General features: G+C 38.0%; 1 protein-coding gene across 1 annotated transcript in view; it reads right to left on the bottom strand.

Annotated features, from left to right (window-relative positions):
• The window catches only part of FARSB (phenylalanyl-tRNA synthetase subunit beta), a 61203-nt gene that overhangs the window by 21418 nt on the left and 15365 nt on the right, over positions 1 to 24420 (bottom strand). The window contains exons 8-16 of the mRNA XM_006186894.3: positions 24277 to 24347; positions 22722 to 22783; positions 21694 to 21745; positions 19346 to 19407; positions 18856 to 19063; positions 18276 to 18356; positions 14836 to 14928; positions 10931 to 11048; positions 55 to 210 (exon numbers count right to left, since the gene is read on the bottom strand). Coding sequence (XP_006186956.1) covers positions 55 to 210; positions 10931 to 11048; positions 14836 to 14928; positions 18276 to 18356; positions 18856 to 19063; positions 19346 to 19407; positions 21694 to 21745; positions 22722 to 22783; positions 24277 to 24347 — 903 coding nt within the window. The remainder of the gene's footprint in view (positions 1 to 54; positions 211 to 10930; positions 11049 to 14835; positions 14929 to 18275; positions 18357 to 18855; positions 19064 to 19345; positions 19408 to 21693; positions 21746 to 22721; positions 22784 to 24276; positions 24348 to 24420) is intronic.

Raw genomic sequence — 24420 nt, forward strand, 5'->3', positions numbered from 1 at the left:
CTTGGTCTCTTCATCATGGTATCACTGACTCTGGACTCAGCTGATTTGTCTTACCTTCTGATGCTTTGATCACATATCCTCCCTTCTTTTCACCAGGAGGCACATCAAGTAACTGCATGACTCTGTCCAGCAGCCCATGGATTATCTCAAACCCAGGATTCTTGTTGTAATAAACAGCACAGAGATGCCTGTAGTTTCTTGCACCTACATCTGAAAAAATAAAAGAATTGATCATAGGCTATGGTGACCATCACTTAAGAAACTGGTTTACCCCAACATAAACTCAGGCAAAGTAAACAATAAATACCAATTAGTAAACATACAGAGAAACAATCAACCTCAGAAATGCAAGATAAAATGGTTTCTCAATCATCAAATTCCCTGAGATGTTTTGATTTGGGGGAGGTATGGGAAACCCTCAATGCTGACCCAGGAACAACAAGGGCTTCACTGTGGTATGTTGGTAAAACTCTTTGTAAAGAATTTAGCAATATATATCAGAGCCTTAAAACTTCATACTTTTATTCACAATATTAACCAAAGGAAATAATCTTAAATACAAGAGATTTCATACAAAAAGATATTATTTCTACACAAGCATTATTTCCAATACTGAAAATTAGAAACAACCTAAATGGGGAAATGGCCACATAAAGTACAGCATAATCACTCACTGGAGTACTACTATGTGGCTAAAAAGCATCTTTATGAAGATTCATCCTAACAGAGCTAGAGCAAATACTTTACCAGTTAACCCCAAAAAAGGAAGCCACAAAGTTCAAAAAGAGTCAAAACTAAATTATATCATCTAAAGAATATAGATAGGTTGGAAAACTATAAAGCAAAGAAGGGAAACATTATCACAAAAGTTGGACAGCGATTGCTCTAGGTAAAGGGAAGGCAGTATGATGGGGAAGGGTCTTATAAGAAGCTTAAGATACTGGACATTCCATTTCTTAATTTGGATGGTTACACTAGTGTTGCTTTATAATCTTTTTAAACTGCCATATACACACGTCACAATTAAAACATGGGGGGAAAAGCTCAATTTATGAAGAATCACAATTATGTAGGTATAACCATGAGCCAAAGAACTCCATGTACAGGAAAAAGAATGGAAAGAAATACACCCAAAGGTTAACAGAGGTAATTTGGGGACAGAAATAATTTTTTTCGAAGTTTATGTATTTTCCCTTTTTCCTTGATTAGTATGTATTTTTCCATTTTGAGAACCAGGACAAACTTACCAATCGCACTATTTTTCAAAAGAATTGCAATAATCTAAGTGGACCCTAGTGGATGACTGTAACTGGTTCACGTAAACAACAGAATACGACTCAGCACTAAGACAGACTTGACTGCTTAGATGGATCTCAAGGGCATTGTGCTGAACAAAGGAAGCCAATCGTCAAAGGCTGCACACAATGTAAGTCTATACAACATTCTGAAAAAGGCAAAACTACAGAACAGAGAGCAGACAGCGGCTGCTCCGGGTTAGGTTGGGGGAAAAAATGCGACCACAATGGGACAACATGAAGGGTTTTGGGGTGACAGAATTGTTTTATATCTTGAAGTGATGGTAACAAAAATCTAAGACTGTATTAAAACTCATTTTTAAAGAAGGAAATGCATAGCATACAAACACAGGCTCGAATTCAGCGTTGACCATTTAAATTTTTAATAGGTAAATACACTTGTGGCCCTTTAATAAATTCTGGAGGAGACCACTGCTCTTCATAAACACTGAATGAAGGCTAGTTTCTTTTGCCTTTCAAATTAGGCAAAAAGAATAAACTGATGTCCATCTGGGGGAACAAACTGAAAATAAAAAACTGCTTCACATTAGCATGTATTGAGCAAAAGTTCTCCCACAGACTTATCCCCACAGCCGTAACTGACACAAGATACTGAACCCCGTTGCCTTCCACATACCCAAATAAACAAATGAGTACTTCATAAGACACTGTACTGCACTCCTAAGCACTGTAAATGTGAGCCCCTGAGTGGGGTAAAAGGAAAGGGAAACTGAGATGAACTGATTATCCACTATGCGCCAGGACTTAGTACCTCGTCTGCCTATCTATCATCTTATTTAATTCTCAAGACAATCATGGAAGGTAGGTTTTATTGTATTTAGAAAATGGATAGGGAAAAAATGACGGGGAAACAAAAGCTCAGAAAGGGTTTGCCCAAAGCCAAGCTAACTGCCTGGAGCTAATTAATTACACAGCTAATAAGTGACTTGACCAGGACTGTCTAACTCTAAAACCCATGCCCTCTCTACTATATGGTAGAAATCTCTAAATCTCTAAAGGATTTAGATGAAATCTCTAAAGGACCTAGATGAAAACAAACAATACAAAGGACAACTTATGTATGAATATATACTTACATAATATAGTCAAAGATGTGTATTCTTGAAGTGTTTCTGGTATGATAAACAGATGTTTTCATTGTCAAGAGTTTTCATATTTAAGAATTCTAGTTAAGCAATTGAAATAAATTATTTTTAGAAGTCAAATACTGTTTCTAGCCATCAATCAGTATTGTAACTCATGGAAAGCGTACTCTGAGTTAAACTTCTGACTGAACATAGAGAAATGACTGTTCTGGTCACGTAACATTTCTCAGCACCTATTATGTTCAAGGCACTCCACTCTAGGTGTCCCTAGAAGGCAGAGGTCAAAGCCAGCATAAGGCCTACAAGGACTAAACCTTCAACAATTATTTTCTGAGAAAATGAACAAAGCCTGGAAAGGAGTTAAGCATACACAGGTAACTATTAAACAAGGCCAGGACCAGACAGCGGCCACGCTCGCAGTTAGCACAAGAGCCAGCTGATGTCAGCAAGTGAGTACGGTGCCACTGGCACTCTCTACCATTTCCACACGCAAGGATAAAGAAATGCGGTATCTAGAAGCTATAATCAAAGGTGTAAGAGTAAAAATTAATATTAAAACCAGGCAGGCATAAAACCTCACTAAATCAACCACATGCATTAACTAAAATGAGGGGCCGGATTCCTCTGTAGGAACACACACACACACACATACACTCCCCCCTCCTCCCCTTTTCCATTTCCCTTTCCCCTTCTTTCCACCTCCCCTCCCCCCACCCACCCCTTGAATGGAAAAAAATGAAATGAAACAGAACTAAATTATCCCTTTCACATGACGGACTTGCTCCTGGGTATCTCTGCCATGTGGTACCCATTTGTGGGTGTCACATGCTTCCACTTTAACACAGACACGTACTGAAACTACTACTTTGTAGTTGCATTTCTGCTGTGAGGGAAGAGCCCAACAGTAATGCCGCCACTCAGAGGGCTGAGCAACACAAACTGGAAGCCCTATTTTGGTAACCTTTGCCTTGGAGTACTTCTTTCCTGATCTCCAAATTATGTAAAACTTGCCTTTCTGATAAGAGGAGCAACATCTGGTTTAAAGACTTAGAATTAAAAAAAAAAACCAAATTAAGTGATTTTGATGATCAGAATAACGAAATTACAATAAAAATACAAGACTTAAAAAAAAATATTACTCCATTCAGGAAAGGTATCAGGATGTTTACAGCACATACTTACACAACAACGACCTATATATTTTTAGATTCAATTTTGCAGTATTTTTAGGAAAGGCCACTTTATACTAAAACCACCATAAGAATTAGATTAAACTACCCATCACTTACTGGCTGGTTTTTCACATCTCTCCCAAGTGCTACCACTCCCTCTAGACTTACTTCCTCACATCTTGTTAAGATATTCCCTCTGAATTAGCTGAACTGAATTAAAAGAGAAAATAACCATATACTCAGTTCTACCCAGAATTCCTCCTTGGAGAAACTGCTAGGTATAGTAAAATTCCCATTTCCTAGCATTTTGCACCGAGGGACCATATTACATCACAGGAAGCTCACTGACTACATGCCACAAAATAAGAACTATTTAAATTTCATGCCAAAACTAGGGTTTGCTGGAAATGCCTCAGTTCTTTATAACTCAGTTAACAGACCTCTTGTGTCATGCTATCAAACAATTCTGCTTTTTAAATGGGCCTGCCAAGTATGTCAGCCTAAATTACCAACGTCTTTCACAGACTTCAAAGTACTGCCCGGAGAGGCTGATCTAAACCACCCAAAGGAGGGGTGGCTGGCTATAATTCTGGAAGCTAAAAGAACACGCCAAATGATTTTCTAAAAGAAGAAAAATGGGGGGAAAAATGATACATGATGTCCCTTAGTAAATGACTATCACATACAATTCAAACTCTTACAATAGGTTTCTGCTTGGTGTAGATTCTCTTTCATCAAAGTACCAACGATTAAAAACAAATGAGAGGTGTTAGTTTATGTCATCATATTTGGCACAGACTGGAAGAGGGCAGAGTCTTCAAGGGAGCCCTTCCATCTCTAGCTCACACTCAACGAGAAGCCCAAATAAAGATGCTACGAGAAAGTCTACTAGGAAACCAACAACCTCCTAGGGCAATCGGTGCCTGATATTGAGCTTGAGAATTGAGAACTGAGCCTGGCCAAGCTCAGAAAATGAAACAAATCACCTCAATTTTTAGTTTTCCATCCAACAAATTTCTTTACTGTTGGCACCCAAGAGACTGTCACATACACTACAAGTTTTTCTTATCTCCAAAAGAAATTCAGAGTAGGCCTAATGATTCACAAAAGCTACAAGAATCCAGTCAAGATATATACCTTAAAATTTAGGTCTGATGTGGGAAAACAGGAACCTTTACACACTTTTGGAAGGAATCCTAATTTGTAAAAAAAAAAAAAAAAATACTTTTTAGAAGAGAATTTGACAAGGTAGCAAATATTTAATGTGCATACTTACGGACTGACCAATTCAATTTCTAAAAGTACATATTTGTAAAGGGTACAAGGATATTCATCACAACAGACATTTTAGCAAAAACCTGGTAATAATCTAAACAGTCACCATAACAATCTGAGTAAGTAAATTACAATATATCCACACAATGGAATATTATGCAGCCATTAAAAAGAATGGGGTGGACAGAATATGTTCATAGGAAAAAAGTACAAATCAAGACAGATAAAGCATAATTCTATCTGCCTGAACACTACATAAAGTATTTATCTGTATCTTTGGCTATATATAGAAATGTAAACCATGTGGTTGCATATGCATAAAATGTCTGGCAACTAATTCTAAGAGCAGGATTTGGGAGAAGTTGGATACGTGCATTTCTTTTAATGTGAAAACAATGTAACTGCTCTTAAAAATATGTATTTGTGAAAGTTCTTAAAGATATTACAAACACATTTTCATTTTAAAAACAAACATAATAAAACTTAAGAGTAATTTTTCTTAAAACACTTCTATATTATAGCACTGAGGTAGAGACTTTTCTTTTTTAAATAATGCTGAAAACCAAGGAGTAAATGTGAGGAAAAATCTATGACCGTCACAATGCATGAAGGAAAAAGTTATATCCTGGTGGACTGGTTTTTATTTCATTAACATAAACCTGGAATGGATTTTTATCTATTAAAAAAATACAGTATTCAATGCATGACAGAGCACATTATGCTCACATTAGCAGATCTTAACTGTGTTGAACCAAACGTAATAAAATAACTTTCTATATTAAAAATGATGTTATTTACACAGTTAAGATGCCATCACATATGCGACGGATGCCACTTCAAATATTGTTAATGTCAACGTTCCCTACACCCATGTTTTTTGAATTATTAATTGGAAATTCTACATGCCAAAAATATGAAGTAGTAAAATTAAATTAATCCAGGCTGATGACATAAGCTCTCTTTAGAAAGCCACATTCCACATGTGGACCCTCGATAATCATCCATTATTTAATGACTGTAGAATGGACAATTTCTCAGAGCTGAAGTATTTTACAAGCTCATAATGAAAACGCTTTCATTGAGCTTTCTATCAAGCAAAGAATCATACAAAAAACTACAAAGATTGGGCCCCTAAATTTTAGTAAGTTACAATATAAGACAGATACATGAAAGGTACAAACCAACAGTAAATAGAAAGAATCAACCAAATTAAAAGAACAATGAATTAGCTATTTCCTATGTGGCCATGGTGGCCCAGGGAGGAGAAAGGAACAAGGATCTTAAATATATTAAACTGAAGCTAAATTAATTAACTTTAAAAAGTTAAACAAATTTCTGGATTTCCACATCCAAACTAGGCAGGGTAAGAAACAGGTCATTCTTTGATTTAGAAAAGCTTTAGGGAGAATGAAAAATTTTAGGAACTATTTAAATAGCAATTTGGGGGGGTGGGGCAGAAGAAATGCAGCATGTACCAGGACTACAGCAATGCTTTGGAAAACACAGGAATGGTCTGAGCAAGACGTAAAGGCTTGGAATAAGTGTGCGTTTGCTAAAGTAAGTGATGTAACTAGACCCCTTCGAGGGGTCAAGAGGCCTTTAACCCATTCCTTCTACTATAATAACTATTAAAACCCCAAATTCTTTAAATACAGTAGTTAAAACTAAAGCACATGGCAATATGATTATCAGGGTTCTCCAACTGGATGACTGTATCATGCTAAATTTAAGTCTATACGCTTGCTTACAAAGCCAAACTAAGCCTTCCTTCTTAGGCTCTCATTCCTTTTAAACTTAAGACTCAACCCAGTGATACATTTTCTTCTGCCACTGTTGTGAGCTTCTAGGCAAACTGGTGACCATCATGGAATAAACTTTGATGGCAGAATTCAATCTGTATTTAATTAAAAAGCCAGAATGTTGGACTTTGCAAAATACAGCTGCATTTCTGGGCATGAAGATCAGCAATATACAACTCCTCTGAAGTAATTTTTTTTCACTATTTTGTTTACAGTGTACCCTTGACACTGAGCAGAAAAAACAAAAACATCAACAACTGAAACCAACCAATAACTCACAGAGCAGCCTGATCTGACAGCTTCAGTGCAGCCTCTACTGACTTCCTCCTTATAATAAAGCTGAAAATCTACCCCGCAGCAGAGTCTGCATTTAAATTCTCGTTCCAAAGGCACACGCTACTCTGCCCAACAAAATGGATAAATCAGCTTAGTCCCTCTAGTCATGACTAATTTTTTTAAATGTTGCAGCAACTTCTTACGATCAACAAGCACAATGACTGGCTTGGCCTCAAAGAGCGGGGGTGTGTCTGACTCAGAGTGGAAATCCTCCTCCGTGAGGAGGGGGCCTGAGCCCCTCACTGGGCAGCCGGACGGCCTCACGACACGGACGGCCAGTCAGAAAGTCCACGCTAGCACGAAGAGGTTGGCCGGTGAGGCTGCGCGCGAGCACAGGGGCTAGCGGACGTTCATCGACTCTTACAGGAACGCAGGTCGGACAGAATTTGTGGGAAGTATACTGAAATCCAGGGTGGATTCCTTTATCATTTCCCTTTTGGAAGACATGCCTGGCTCCACATGACATGACATGAAGCTCAGAGTGTTGGGTTCTCCTTAGTGTTACAAAACAAGTTAGTGGCTGTGGTCACTCCCTGCTCTGTGCTACCAGGAAGCCTTGGACACCCCGTTGGAGCGCCACCTACAGCACTGCTCACCGGTCTCTCTCAAGACTGGCACCCTTGCCTGTTATATTCCAAGCAGCCCTAGCACAGAAAAAGAACGAAAAAATACTTTTCTACCAGTGCCACGAATAAGCCTGCCTCGCCTGCTTTTGCCACACATCCCCACCCCTTCTGAACCAGTAGTTTGGTTGTTGCCCTCACAAGTGAAAATTTAGGACATTTTCATAATAACTGGAAAACCCCTCTATCACTGCACTTTTGACGGTCCAGATTTTTTTTTCCTTCAAAATTATTTCATTATTAGGAGGAAATGACTAATGTAAATCCAACAGAGGGATGGTAAAAATATATGCGCTCAATTCATTGAAAAGAAGTGGGTGATGAATTACTCAAAAAACATTCTTGTTTTCTTAAATTCCCACCTTCGTACGTTTTGGCTTTCTTATCCTATAGTGAACAACAGAAGAAAAACCAATTAAGTCAAAAATTAGGATAAAAATGAGCCCCAAGTGCCGCAGTAAGGTGATGTTAACCCTATAATGGACAGCGAAGGTTTTTAACTCATTCGCATAGAAAATCCCCAGAGACCAAGATGCTAGGTATCTGGCCTCAGGAACGGCTAATACCCCGACAGTCAGAGCTAACACCAAACAATGCTTAGTACATGGCTGGAACTTTTCAAAACACATGTAATTTTTAGAGCAAATCTAATGAAATAAGAGCTATCATTATCCCAATTGCACAGATGAGAAAACTGAGGCACAGAGAAATTAAATAAATTGTCCAAAGTTAAGCAGCTGGTAAGTGGCAGAACCATGACTCAAACGCAGGCACACTGGCTGCAGGGTCACTCTATGGAACTGCAGTGTCGAGCCACCTTCTCCTACAGAGTCCTCTCTGTACCCCAGAGGACAGGCAGGGAGTCCACATGTACGTATTTCGAATAATCCAATCAGAAAAGCTTCTTTCGTTATGAAATAAAATCTAGGCCCACCTATACAGGAAACATACTCCAAATAAAACAAAACAAAATGTTTTCAAGACGATAGACTAACTGAGCACATTTACTTCCTCTCATTCCTCAAACCCCATTGATATGACAGAAAATTTTAAAGAAAATTTTTAAGGTATAGAAGGGGTCTGCTGCAGAGACAAGAACCACGCTTCCTGATGAAACAAAGCACAGCAGAACTACAAAGCTCTGAGTGAAACAGTATATAGATGGGGTTTCTGGGATTATCATCAGGGTGATGTGTTAAATGATGGCTCTAGAGCTTAAGAACAGAGCTCTCCCAACCTCCAAGCATGGGGCTTGGGGCAGAATGGAGTCTACATCTGGGCCTTCCCAGCAAACACAGAGAAAAAGAAAAACAGCAAAGGCATCTCTACCCAGGACTCAACACAGTGAACTGCTCCACCCCTACAGTGAAACCCTCCCTGTGGCAACTGTGGGCACCCCAGCTCGCCCCTCACCCTCTCCCTCCGGACTCTGAGCTGCCTGCTTGTGAGCATGCCCAGCCCTGCAGGGAGCCTTTGCAATTAGGGAAGAGGCTTGTCGCTGACACAGTATTACAGAACTTTTGAGGAAATCTAGAATAATTAACCTAATCCTATATTTAGAAACATGAATGGCTCACCAAGGATCAAAACAACATAAAACTCAAAGAACTAAGATGAAAGGTAACAAGTCAAAGTTAATACGAAAATTTGACACTGGAATTGTAACAAACTCTCAGTTATCTGTACCAATGAGTGGTCTGAGGCACAAGAACCCTCAAAACTATTTGCAGCTGGTGCTGAATGTTTTCTGATTTCTATTATAGCAGATTTACCACCCAAGGAAACTTCTACATAGACTGATACGAGAAGGAACTTTTATTCTCTAAGGATATAAGCACTGAGACCAAAGTTCTGGCCCTAGCTCGCAGTCCCTTGTTTTATGCAGCCTTGAGCAAAGTACCACTTTTCTGTCTTAATTTTACAGTATATTAAATGGGGACAATATTTTGTCCCATCTGCCTCAAAGAGATGTTTTAACAATCAAAAAATAAAAAGTATATAAAAGAGGTTTTTTGAAGAGCAAAAAGCACCATACAAATGCAAGGTGATGCTCTTAACTGAAGACAGGCTGCATCCCGGGAAGCAGAAAGAATCCAGCACTGGCTGAAAAGTTTGCAATGGATGGTCCACAGACAGACAGTTAAGGTGCTCATACCTCTACAATCTCTATTTCTTAAGACAGGCCAATTTATAACCAATAGTTCTTGACTTTTGCTAGTTAGAATGATAGCACATCGTCCTTTCAGGTGAAATTGAGGAAAGGCCTCTTCTTCTGTCAACTGATTCAAAAGAACACACTCTGAATTCTGCAGAGTCTGGAGTAAGACTGACCGAATAAATACTGCTAGGACTTCAACTGTTCAATCCAAGGAACCAAAGAAATACTGCCAGCAATTGAGTCATTTGAGGGCACTGCTTACCAAGAGATACCACATACGCAGCTCTAAACAGTTAGTCTTATATAAGTTGAAGACATGGAGAAGTTTGAATAAGACATGATATGTTTGGGAAGACACAGGAAGTCTGAATGAGACAGACTTTCTTAGCAATCAGGTTTAAGTACTCACTAAATACATATTTGTTAAATAACCACTGCACTCCAAATACTGGACGAAGCGACTTGCTGGGCTAACAAGTCCACACGATACTCCACAAGTCCACAAGAAACAAAACTGGTAAACAAGACAAAAACTGGTAAAACACATTTACAATCACTGGTACAACAGTGATATGAACAATCACTGCTAAACCAGAATGGTAAACTGTCGAGTATGTCAGAATGACGCATGACATGAGAAACCAAGATATAGTCCACAGTGCTTTTCAAGTTGAGGTTTTAATAGGACTCTTCATAAATATTACTAAATTCTTTGTTAAAATTTGCTTTCTATTAAAAGTAAGAGATTTAGCAATCAAATATCTGGCCCTTGCTTTGATTGATTCAAATAAATAAGTCATGAAAATTAAATTTATGAAACAATTTATGAAGAAATTCCAACACTAAGCTGGATATTTGATGATAAGATATAACGGTGTTGGGTTATTTGAAAAAAACAATAGTGGCAGTCCTTATCTTTTAGAAATACAAACTAAAGTGTTTGTTGATGAAATGGTACGATGTCTAGGGTTTACATTAAAATAATATGAGGAAGTGGGTTGAGTACAGATGAAAGAAGTGTGGCCATGAGCGTGCTGGTAACTGCTGAAGCTGGTGCTGGAATCATGGGAGTAATTATGTTATTTTCCCTACTTTTATGCACAGTTCAAACTTTTGTAACAAAAAATGCTTTAGAAGTATATAAATCAAAGGTGGCTCGTTCTTACCTCTGCTAGAATCTTTTATTACAATGTCAGAGATTTCAAACAATTTCAGAGGAAGGGGCATCTTCCGATTCGCAGCTATGGTCTTCAGGAGGCCAGGAAGGAGGGTAGTGCGTGCCACCTACAGGAGAAGACACGCAACTTCACTGACCAAACAGGAACCAAACAGAAGTACTTGGTTAAAAGACTCCATGGCCTCACAGGAAGACACTTCCGAAAAATGCGATGCCTAAATATCCAAGTCATTTTTAGTTTTTAATTCCAGGACACTAAAAGAACTGAAGTATTCTGGACTTCAAACTCACAAAATGAAAAATCATAAACTTAATTAAAAAATAAATGAAAAACAAACATAACAAATATAATTGCTTGTATCTAAGATTAGTTTTTATCATTTTAAAAATTACAGTTAGCCTTCAAGATTTCAAATATGCAGATTTTCATATCCTGCTTCATTTCACAAAGTAACTGAAGTAGATTACAAGAAATACAAATACTTAAATACTTTAAATACGAATTAACCAAATTTTTTAAAAACTAGGATCAGGGAAAGTGTAAATTCAATTAAAATACCAAGACAGTGAAGAAAACAGAGCACAAATATGTAGGCACTAAAAAAACCCATGTAGCTGCTATGTCAGGCTGTGACTACAGTTTTCAGCTTAGTAGCCAAAACAAATAGGAAAACATGTATAGTTATTCTTAATATTCATAAGAAATGCAAATATAGATCCCAATTAAAAAAAAAAAAGGCAAGGAGGGGGGAACAGTCCCCGTTTGGTCTGTGAAATAAATTTCTCATCCTAAGCTATATGACGTAACGTTAGCTTTGAACACATCATTTTATCAGAAAGGTTTTATGAGCCATGGTTCGACATCGGTAAGAGTCTGGGCTCTGCGGTCAGACCCCAACACCATTCATTACCTTTTGCCCAGACTACTGCATGAGCTCCTTAGGTTAATTTCTCTGCTTCTACTTGCCACTTTATGATCCATTATTCTCCCCAAAGAGTGACCCTTTAAGACCTAAATCAGATCATGGAACTCTCCGGCTTCAAAATCTCCAACAGCCTTCCATCAGATTTTGAATAAAACCCATGTTCTACTTGGGGCCCTATGTGATTCTGGCCCTGACCCCTTCTCCAACCTGACACCTGCTACTCCCCCTGCCTTACTGCACACGCTCCAGACACACACAGGATCCCATCCCAGGCCTCCACACTTGTGCTTTCCTCTGCACCATACATTCTTCCTCTAGATTCGCATGTAGCCATCTTACTTCCTTCAAGTTTCTGCTCAAAAGTCCTCTCCTACATGGGCCTTCCCTGACCACCCTGGCTAAAACGGCACCCCCTCCTAGATCCTGTACAACTAACAATAAGCCCTTAAATGGACTTGCTATATTGTGCTGAGGGAAAAAGAGAACACCTTTTTTACCGATAGTCATTCTACCAGAGCTGGTATTAACCTTCAAGTCAGTGCTTTCTGACACACGGGTCACTTTCCCAACTAAAGAGGAAGTGCCCAATTCCTTCACAGAAACAAAACTTCCATGTTAAAAGACAGTTTAACTTACTGGAATATAAATAAACTACTTTGATAGATAACTTTTCTTAGTTTTTTTTTTTCCCCACTTTATTTTATAGGTAAGATTTATTTATTCAAAAACCCACAGCAATACAAAAAATTAAACCCGAAATCAGATCAAACTTCTAGATCTAACTCCAATTTACTGGAAATATAGGGGACCACTGGAATATAGTCAGCAAAGTCCTAAATGTGAGAACTCCACAGGACAAATGACCCAGTTTCTTTCACAAAGAAGGACAGAGAGAGAGAGAGAGAGAGAGAGAGGAACAGTGTGAATGGATGCAGGCAACCTTTAGAGCAAAAGAGACTTAAGAAGCACATCAATCAACTTTGATGTACCAACCTCATTTCAACCCTAAATCACAAAAACTACATAAAAAAATGAGACACTTAAGAAAATTTGAACCATAACTGGATATTTGAGGATATTAAGGAATACTATTGCTAATTTGGGGAATATGGTAATAGTCTGTAATTGTGTTTATAATAATTATAGTAACATTTTATAAACTTTAGTAAATAACATTTATTTTATTCATTCTTTAACATATCTACTATTAGAAAATAGCCCAAAGTTAAGAATTATGCAAAAGAAAGAATAAGTTTTGACAACAAATTCAGATACAAAACCATGAACAACTCATATTTATTTTAACCATAAATAAGTATAAACCTGTTAGCCACATTAGTAACGGTAGGATATATCTGTCTGTTAATCAGGAGTAAAATACAGAATCTGTCAAGTTTAAAAGACAGACTCTTTTTCATCTCTAATGTATTTTATGCAGAAATAGTTTTATTTTTAGAAATACTGATTCTTAAGTGTGCTAAGCCACAGACATTTATGGTGACATTTAACATGTTTCTGATTTTGTTTTGCTTCCACTTATATAAAATACAGAAGACAGGATGTAAAACCTAAAGAACTTAACATTACCACATCTTAAGAACTCTATCAGGCTTGATAAATGAAAATAAGAAAAAAAAACTTTGGAATAAATAAAAATCCATTAAGATTTTTTTTTTAATTAATTTTACTTTTGAAGGGGGGAGATAATTAGGTTTACTTATTTATTTACTTACTTGTTTTAATGGAGGTACTGGGGATGGACCCAGGACCTTGTGAATGCTAGGCATATGCTCTACCACTGAGCTATACCCCCCCCATCAAAATCCATTAAGATTTACTGAAAAATCTCTCTATCCAAATGAATTTGAGTATCTCTTATTAAAAAGAATGCCTTGGACATCTTCTAAAAGCAGTAGAAAAGCTAGTGGACCTCAGAAAACAAAACATTAAACCTCCTAAACACAATTCTTCTAAATTAGTGTAAGGATTCTTCAAAGTTCTGATACTGAATACAGAGAAGAATTCATGTACTTGATATATATTACTACCAATTTGTTCTTTAATTAGTCTAGCTCTAATCTGCCACATTAGCAGGTAGTTCTATAGATTAAATCTAACTTTAAAAGATCTAAATTTTAACGTTTTTTAGAACTTTTAGAATTTTTAGAACTAATTCAGTCCACTGCTTTTACAAAAGTGAAAACCAAGATCCAAAGAAACTATCTCAAATCACAGAGTTCAGATATTATTTTATAATAGCATTAACTTTCTTAAAAGCATTTCCTTCCCATTCTAAGATTCCCCTTGATTCTAGCAGACATGACCATGTCTAAAGTCTCGGTTAAAAAAATCACAGAACTGCATATACAAGAAAAATAGAAGGAGCTTATTAGTATGGAAGAGATGTCATTAATAAATAAAGATATTATAATCTTGAAATGCTCTCTTCTTATAGTTAATATCATAATCTATAATGCAAATCACTTAACATTTACTATTAAAGTACTATTGTTCTCATTTAACTATTCCTAACCTCTGCCAATAAACTAGACAATTACAATGAAAGGCACAGTCAGCTTAGTCAAGAACTGGAGTCAAGACTAACTGCAAAGTGAAAGACTTCATGGAGGCACTGGGCACAGGTGGCGATTCACTAATTACAAATATGTGGAAAAGAGAGGAAACCTGAAACTAATACTAGTCAATTCTGAAATGGAAAGTTCAGACAAGAAAGGCTTGTCTCAGTAGCACAAAGCAAGTAAGAACCACCTATGAGGTTAATCAAGAAAGGGTTATAAAATGTTTTAAGAAGTTTTATCAGTGAAGAATGTAAGAACCAAACACAAACTTATCCAAGAAGAGATTTTAAAGATTTTGCCATCTGAGGTAAAATAACTGGAGAGACTTTTTATAACTCATGCACTGCCTCTCAGTTTTTACCCAAATTGTTATCTACTTAAACACTTACCTGAAATTCAGCTGTTTTAGGATTACTTATGTGGACTGCCTTTGTTGCAGAGATATCCAAACCCAGTTTATCAGCAATATCTTCTTGAGAGCACTAAGAAATACACACAAAATAGATCAAAAAGTAAAAGCAATGACTAAATCTAATATAAAAAATATCTAATGCTGTAACAACTTTTGACAGTCTCACAGCAATGTAGATTATACAAATCAGTAAGCTAAGAATAAACATAGAGCAAGTAAATTCAGGTCCACAGCAGATTAATTTAACATGAATAGTTCTCTTATAATGAGTTCTAACCATGACGCAGAGCTAAAGTACATTTTCACTCACATGGAGACGGTGGTATAACCTTCCTAAGCCAGCCTCCCGCTTGCTTTACCCGTCTAACCTCCCACAATTCCCTACTCATTCCCTGAACCGCACACTTTTCCCCACCTTTACCTGAAATGCCCTCCCTGTTCTACTTGCTGCCACCCACCAAGGTTCTACATAAAAGACATCTCTTCCTACCTCTTCCATAAAAAAACACCTAGTGACTCTGGTCAGAACTTCTCTCTCCCTCCTTGGTGTTCACATGACTTCCTGCTTTGACTACTGCTGTAACCTTGCTAAATCCGCACTGACTTGCAGCAGAATGGAAGGACTGAGAGCAGAATTCAAGTGGCCTGAACGATGCCATTTAACTTCTGTGCACATGCACTTGATAAAGCGCCGGGTAATGAGCAAACTCCTAGGCACTCACCCACCAAAAAGAGAAAGATGCTTGTTACCCTCGAAAACCAGGATGGTAGGCAGAATTATGAAAACAAAACTAAGTAACTATGAGATACAGCAACTCTAATAAACGAAATGAGGTAATACAAATACAGTGCTTGGCAAAGCTAAGTGATCAAAAAATATTAATGATGATAACTAGTAACTCATTATTAAGAATAAACAATTGTCATATGTATTGATGCTAACTTTTTGAAAGAGTTTAAAACTTAACATGAAAACTGATATATCATCAGATTACTCTTTTCTATTTTTCAACATTAAGTGATCTTCATTGCACTGTTCCACAAAACACTATCTTCCAGGACAGTAAAGTTCTGCTTTTCACTTAGAAAAAAAGAGTGGGTTTAGATTCATTTTATGCCAATACCAGTTCTAATGACTCTTGCCATGCTCTCTTGGGAAAGATTCTAAAGACACATCCGGGCGCAGCAGAAAGTTCCCTGAACGGCCATGGCTGCAGTGGTGGAGAATGGTGGCAGGCATGCCGGCTATAACCATTTTTTTCCCCATAACATGGAGGCGTTTTTATAACAAGTTTTAGATATGATGTGACAATTAATTAGGAAATGCAACTTATACAATACAATCTACTGTCAAACAGAACCGGTACTGTCTGTGTGAAAGGAAAAGGCTCCGCAGACACAGGGCCACTCAGCTAGGTATCTGAGTGACCTGCACTTTATCACGAAGCTGGACAATACGATGTAGCGATAAGAAGCAATCTAAATCAAGGTATCCTGAAGTGGCAGCAACTGAGACACAGGATGTTAATATTTTATGTCTTTAAAGTGGTAAAAAAAAAAAAAAAGAACAAGGAAATTAAGCCCATTAATTTTTATGAATATTATTCTTATAATAAGGCTAAGGTAGATATTTAGTTTTAAAAGTGAGCTGATTTAAAAGAAAATATTACACCTAGTATGCAGATACAGCAAAAATCATGATGATGATACGTGAGTGACTTACACTTGGGCAGTCAGGGCTGGGTTTTAGGAGGTCTGTTACTCTTAGTGCAAAACCAGATGTAATGCTCAGTGATGTTTAGATTTGCTTAGAAAATACGTAACTTTACAAATACCTTTAACGTTGAAATTCCTACAGGAAGACTGTTACTACAAATCTGAAACTCTCTAGCCCCTAACTCCTTTCCCACTGGGGTGATAATGCGTTGAAGTGACCTTGTACAGCCAAACAGACTGTGGCACTCCTGGTGGGACAGTTCAGTCACAGACCTAGGGTGCAGACAGACCTGGGCAGGAATCCCCGGTGCACAGGCAGCTGGCTGCGTGGAGTGGGACAAGCTGCCGCGTAGGACAGAAACACCCACCTCACAGGATTGCAGGGACAGATGGAGTCACGTACATGAAGCCCTTGGTGCGAGACAAACTCTGCAGAGCAGCTACTGCCCAGGAGGCAGGTTGTGTGCTCCCCCAGAGGTACACGGGGCTACATGCTTACAAAATCAGTTCCTCTGCCACTCATTATAATTTTAAAGAATAGAACAGTTCCCTTTATGCTATTTTTTGTGTTTCATTTGACATGAAATCACTGCTGCTCCTGACTGCCTAGGCGTATGTGGCATACATATGACCGACGTGGTCCTGAAACCTAGCACAGTCTAACGTAACGGAAAAGCACTGCTGTGGAAGTCAAAAGGCCAGATTCTTGTTACGGTTACCCGCTCTCTGCGTAAACTGTGCTGGGTTCTTATCCTCTCTCGGCCTCAGGCTTCCTCACTCACTGGTACGGTGCCTGGCACATAACAGAAGTTCCATAAAAGCTGTTGCATAAATGTCTGCTAAATCAGAAAAGTGAAGGTACTGAACTGCATCTGTATGGTCTCTTCCAACATTCACATCCTATGAATTACAAATGCTCCACAAAGTGACAGAGGAGAGGCTGCAGCCCTCAGCAACCCTCCGTGCACAGGTGGTAATTTCCACTACTGCCTTCTGTAAATACTTAAAAGACAGAATTTCAGGGCTGTGGGGAGCTTTCCTGGTTGTTTTGGTCTGGTTTTGGCCCTACGTTGTTGAGCTGAAACATACCTGAATACTCGAAAACTACACCGTGGGCACCACAGAAATGCTCAGCACAAGAGAAAAAGAACTACAAATTGCACACACATTTCACTATCTTCAAATGGTCAATCTGCTGGGGGAGGGAGATTTCCATCTGATTTTGTAATAAAATTCATTTCCTGATTTAGGCCTTTTATGTCAGCTTTTCAACTCAAAGCAAATGTTTGTGAACATGTACAAAGACAAAGAAACAAGTTTAATGTGGAACAGTCCACAAGCTCTTAACCAGGGCAGCAGCCAGTGGACAAGGCCACAACTAACTCAGGACCAAAAATCCTAACTGAATGAACTTGGTTAGGAAACTCACTGTGAACCCTCAACACTTACATGAAACTCAAATACACTGGCATCTGTCATTTAAAACAACTTTTTTAGTCCTTCATGCTTTTCTGTGACTAAAAGAAAAGAAATCTTCATCATTTCTTGAGCAGAAATTATAGAATCTCAAGTACAAACTCATTCCTCTAGAACCTGGAAATTTTATGAATTTTTATAAACTCATATAAGGAATCACAGAATAAGTAATTCAGAGATTCCAAGAAAACAATCAGCAGAGCAGAAAAAGCACGTAAAACATACCAGGGCAAAGGTGAGTGCTTCCGTGAACCCCGCGGCTGCCATGTCATGTCTTAGGAGTTCTGTGAGCTTATTAAGTGGAAACTAGGGGAAGAAATTATTTCACCTCAATAAAATTTCCTGTATTTTTTAAGAGAGATTTACAGAAAACATATAGAGATTTACATGTCATTAAAAGGAAATCACCCTTCCATCCTTACTAATACACTGCTAACCACACCTCTCCCCACCACCTCTCTACCCCAACACCCCTACATAGATGTACAAACCCCCGCTTCCACCCCTCCCACACACAGCTTCTGCCTTCAGGCCCAGGATGACAAAACGAATCTCCCAATCAGAGATGCAAGAAGGGCTCCAAATTCAAAACCTGTCTTTCTTCAAAGAGCTAGTCACCACAGGTTTTCAACATACTCTAATCAACTGGGCATCTGTTTTCTATCCTCTCAATAGCAAATGCCTCTCATAGCACAGCATGCCCCATACTGCTTAATTCCTCTGTTCTGTTTTTCTCGAAGCCTTCCTGGCATTCAACAATCAGTTTCTAACAGTAAGGAGTGTTTATTTAAGGGTGCAATCTTACTTGATTAGCTATGGTGTATGTTTTCGGGAGAGTCATCTGAATGTTGTTATACCCATAAGCAATGGCTGCATCTTCTATGATGTCACATGCGTGGATAATGTCAGCTCTGGTCGGAGGGATTTCAATCTCAATCTGATTCCCATCGCCTATGACTTGTGACTTTAAACACATCCTAGTCAGAAGCTTGGCAAGATTTTCTGGAGTTTCTCTGAAATAGGAATGTATAAACCATAAACTTCACTACACTATTTAAAAGGTGTTCATATTTTGTTTCAAAATATGCTACTACTTGAAACAGTAACCTTTTTCTGTGAATTCCGACAGACACCAGACATCCTAACTGATGTTCTTTCATCACTTAACTTACTCTAAAGGGACATCAAAATCTTTTCCAAGCATTCTTTCAGGAAAAATTTAAGTGGTCTTATGAGCACTTCATTCTTCAATTCTCTTCAACAGTAAATAAATAAATGAACTTTTCAGAGCATACCTGATTCCAACCTTTTTGTTAATTAGATCAGCTCTCACCAACTCCTTTCGGTAAGCCAGTTCCTTAAAGAGAAAAAGTTTGAAAAGCTTAAATCATTCCCGCCAGATACAGCGTCAGCCTCTTCCTAATTCAGTTCATTGTTGTTGCAGTTTCATTACCCTTCTAAGAAACTATCATTAGAGCCCGACAGAAAAAAAACCTCAGTGTTTCAAAACACTATTTGCTACATTATATTCATACAGGAACATTCTACCTGCTAGACAATTGGAACTGCTTGGAAATATTATAAAATGCCAAATATTTTTCCTTTTACATGGTCAGTCACCATTCTCGTCAGCAAAACACTGGTGTATTACATTATTTCTAAAATGCTTACAAATCCTGCTGAAGATTTTCCATTTCATCTCACACAAGCAGGTACTTATGACCGAGAAAGAACAATTCACTGTGCTACCCATCACGCTAAATCGAACAGCGTTATGAAGTTATTCCTTTCTTGTCATTTTTTCAGGTGAGGAAATGCAACCATGCCCTCGTCCCAGCTATCCCTCTGCTCCAGGAGACAGCAGGGCTGGGCGCATCTCATGAATTGGTACTCACTCTCCTGCAAATGGTATTGCTACCATGTTAGCCAGGAACAAACACACAAAATCCAGGGTTTTCAGCAACTTTCGAAACATGCCTATGAATATTTCTTATCACTAAATTACTCTCAAAAGAGGAACCACCACTAGCAAAAAGGCCATACATTTTAAAACTTGTTTGGACTCAGATAAGGATAACGGGTCAAAGGCTTGCTATTCAAAATGCAGTTCTCAGAGCAGAAGTGCCATGGTCACCCGAGTTCTTGTTAGAAACGCAGGCCCTCGGGCTTTGTTGCTAGTAGTAGTTAATTACGCAAGACCTACAAAATCTGGACTTTATTTTAAAACAGACTAAAAAGCTCTCTCTCTAGCTTCCCAACTACTACTACTGTGGTCAACTATATAAATGGCCACAAATTCTTCCCTCTCTGTATCCATGGCCTTGAATGTGACACAGGACACCATGCTTAAAAGCACTTGAGCATTGGACCTGCCCTCTCGCTACTGGGAATCCTCCGACCACCACCATGTAAGGAAGCCCAAGCTAGCCTGTGGGATGACAAGACACACTTGACCTGTTCACTCCACTGCCAAGAAGCAGACATGTGAATGAGCCATCCCAGGTCACCAGGCTGCTTAGCCTACCAACCAGCTGGAGCTCAGCAGAGATCAGTCCAGCCAGGCCAGACCAGAACTACCCAGCTGACCTACAGAACCATGACATAAACAAACGGCCATTGTTTTAAGTCAGTAAATCTTGGGGTAGTTTGTTACGTAACAAAGATAACGGATAACAGCCACTAAAATCAATTTTAAAAAAACCTGATACTGCTCTTAATTTCACTCATGCTTTCTACAGTCATACATTTATTCTGAATTATAATTAATACTCTAGAATAAAATACAATGCTAAACACTAATGTTTTCAGGAACGGGAAGGTTTTGATCTTGGAAGGTTTTATCTACTTTAAAAATCATTTAAAGGGTAGAAACTATTCTAGGTTCTGATTCATTTCAAAAATGACAGAGGAATCAAGAAAAATCCAAAGAAAAAAAGCTCGGCAAAGAATGGCCTCACTGAATCAGAATCACACCTAAATGATTGTGACGCTGTAAGAATGTGTTAGAATGGCCATCTTGTATTTACAAAATCATCTTGGGGGGAAAAAAGCCCAGTCAATGAAAAATAATGCTAGTTTAAACTTTTTATCAAGATCACATGTCTTCACAATAATTGTGCTTACTAGTAAATTAATCTTCTTGATACATTTGGAAATATTTATGAATTACAGTGATGGCCTTCCACAACTGTTAATTCAAGTGTGAACAGACTAATTAGGTTTGGATGGCTGAGTCATCTTAAAAGGGGTGAGACTATAAATTAACCCAGTTAACTAGTCGATATGGGAATAAATCACAGGAATTATGGCCATAAAATGCTGTGGTTTAACATGGCATGCTGGAAGTGAAATGCGGTGTAATATAGTGTGTTGGGACTGCCTGAGCATAAATCCTAGCTCCACTGCTTCGCAGGAGCAGGGGTGAGAGCTATTTAACATCTCAAGGTCCCCCTATTTGCCTAGAAAAGGGCCTAATAACAGCACCAACCTCACAGGGTTAATGTGAGGACTAAATCCACAGCATGCACCCGGTATGGTGCCTGGCAGGTAGGTGGATGGGCAGACAGACCAGAGCACTCTATAGCTACTGTTACTATTGCTGCTCCTGTCACCAGCAGCAGCAGCAAGTCATTTCTATACTTACTGGAAAGGTATGCAGTTTTCCATTAGGAAAAACCACCTCAGCTGCTTCAACCCTGAAAAAAAAAAAGCCAGAAAGAAAATTAACTAAGTACAAATAAAACTTAGGGGAAAAAAGGGCCATAAAGTCTAGCAATGTGCCTGGTCAATAAAACTTCTACTTGGTCTACAACTGCAGCCTCAACATATTCAATCTAGCCACATGCCCACACTGCTGTCTGGACTGACCCTCCCACGTCCAGCGGTGCTAGTCCACGTCCTATGGCTCCCAGGTCTCCTGAGGAGGGGTCCACCTGGTAAGTTTATCTCCCAGTACTGCAAAGCACGCCTCCTCTATGAACTCCTTGCCAATACTGACACTCGCATTCCAGGATTTACTAGGGTCATGTTGTTACACAATGAAAACTGACTGACACAACCCCTAAAATGCAAGCCAATCCAAAATACCAAAAACAAACAAACAAACAAAAAAACCAAAAACAACTAATACCACCCATACAATTTCAGACACGCTTTCCATAATTATACACTGATTTTGAATTACATACTCTAGAATAAACTATGATGCTAACACACGGAAAGGGCCATATAGGTTTAGTTTTTTTTTTAATTAAAAAATCAGTTTGGAACAAATTCAGTAGTCCTACTGATGTATATGGGATATATGCTTTGCTTTTATATGATTCTCTTCCTCTGTTTAGCTGTTCCTTCTTCTGTTCCTCCATGTTTATATTCTTAAATCCAATGATCCTTAAGTATAGCTTAAATTTCCTTGCCTCCATGATGTCTGCCCAGATTGCCTCAGCTAGCAGTAACTTACCCTTACAAACAGCCAGAACATTACTGAAAATTTTTAAAGTACTTATCACTTTTTACTTTATAATTACTTATTCATATGTCTTAGCTCCCCAAAAAGGTTATATATCCTAGTTATAGGAACCACATTTTTCATCTTTATATTTAGCACAAGGCCTTAGAGCCTTGACTTTAGAACAATAGGCCATCATTGATAAAGATACCGAATGAACTTACGTAAATTGATTCTCACAATATTCACTGAACGTGGTGACAATAGTGTCAAGAACTATTTTTGCCTGCAAAGGAAAAAAACAAGTATTATGGTCATCTACTAATATATCTTTCTCCACTCAGAAGGAAATGAGTTATTATTTAATATCCTTTAGTCCCCAAACATCTAAAAATGGACTTCTTTATATAAATTCTAAAGAAAGAAGTGGAGTAAAAACTCCTGAGTAGGCCTGACCTTATCTTCAGGTGTTCTGCATTCATGCGGTTCTCTGAGAGTTACAATCCATGACTGAGACAAATCATTTATTTCCCCACCCCCTCCCTTGGCTTCACCAAATTTCAAAAATGACAGATGGCTAACTACAGCAGTAAACTTTATCAATCTCCTAAGTCTCTGTAGCCAGATTCCAGATTTCTGGCCTAGTCACTTATTAACAGTCTGACTTTGGGCAAGTTATTTACCCGTCTTTGTACCTTAGTTTGTTAAGTAAAGATGATAAAAGTTCCTACCTCACTTGGTTAATATGAAGATTGAGAGAGAGTATGTATGTGTGTGTTGTGTGTTTGTGTGTGTATAAAACACATACAGCAATGCCTGACACATAGTAAAGGCCATTATAGAATTTGTTAGGTTTTTTTTAAGTTAAAAAATACAATAACCTTTTGAGAAATATGATTTGCTTTTATATATACTTCACTCATAAACAAGCTTCACGGAAAATATCCAATGTCTGTTAATGTGCAAATCAAAAAAAAATTTTTTAATGGAAAAAGCTTTATTATTTATTACCCTGTCAATATTTCTGAAGGCAAATATGGTACATTAAAGTTATAAATGAAATACCTTACAATGGTCTCCAATCCTGTAAGATGCATGCAAATACCATTTACCTGCCCTCCTCCTACACTCCAGTCACCTGCTGCCATTCACATTTACCTTAACTGCTTAATTGCCACCTCACTCTATGTCTTGCTTACCACGTGTAAAGAAATCACATGCCATAGAAAAGAGCTTTCATAACAATTCAATCCAATATATGTAGTAACTAAAATGACTGAACGACTGATATTCTACATATTCTAGATATCTTTCTGTGCATAAACTCTTCTGCAACTTACTAAAAAAAAACTCTATAGCCAGTTGGTTTTAAAAATTTCTTTTACAAGTACACAAAGGTCTGAAATTAGTCAGCATTCAGATTAAGCCCACGAAGATGAACACTTTATACAGGTGGCATTACAATGCATATCCCATTCCCTGTGTTACACTTATGCATATGGCTAATTCTCTCACAAGACGACAAGTTCCTTGGAGTTAAGAACATATAACTTGTTACCAAATTCATGGCACTAGAAAGATAGCTGGTGCTCACATTTGTTAATTGAATGAAAGCACTATAACCAAAGTACAGAATATCTACATCTTTCTACTTTTCTAAATTTATAAAATATGTTCCCACCTACAAAATAAACATATTTTAAAGTGTAGCCACATAGTCTTGGTCCAGAAGTAAAAATCTATCTTGACGGTACAAAATTAGAATAAAGTTTTATTTACCTTAGTAAAGTCAGTTCCTGTGCATTCAATAAATATATTTCTAGTATTTACTGTTATTTTTGAATGATTTCCTGCAACAGACATAAAACAATAACAACAAAACAATCAGTTTCAGAAACACAAGTGCACTAAAAAGCTCTACAA

The sequence above is a fragment of the Camelus ferus genome, chromosome 5 (genome assembly GCF_009834535.1).
Source record: "Camelus ferus isolate YT-003-E chromosome 5, BCGSAC_Cfer_1.0, whole genome shotgun sequence".
Taxonomy (NCBI): Eukaryota; Metazoa; Chordata; class Mammalia; order Artiodactyla; family Camelidae; genus Camelus; species Camelus ferus.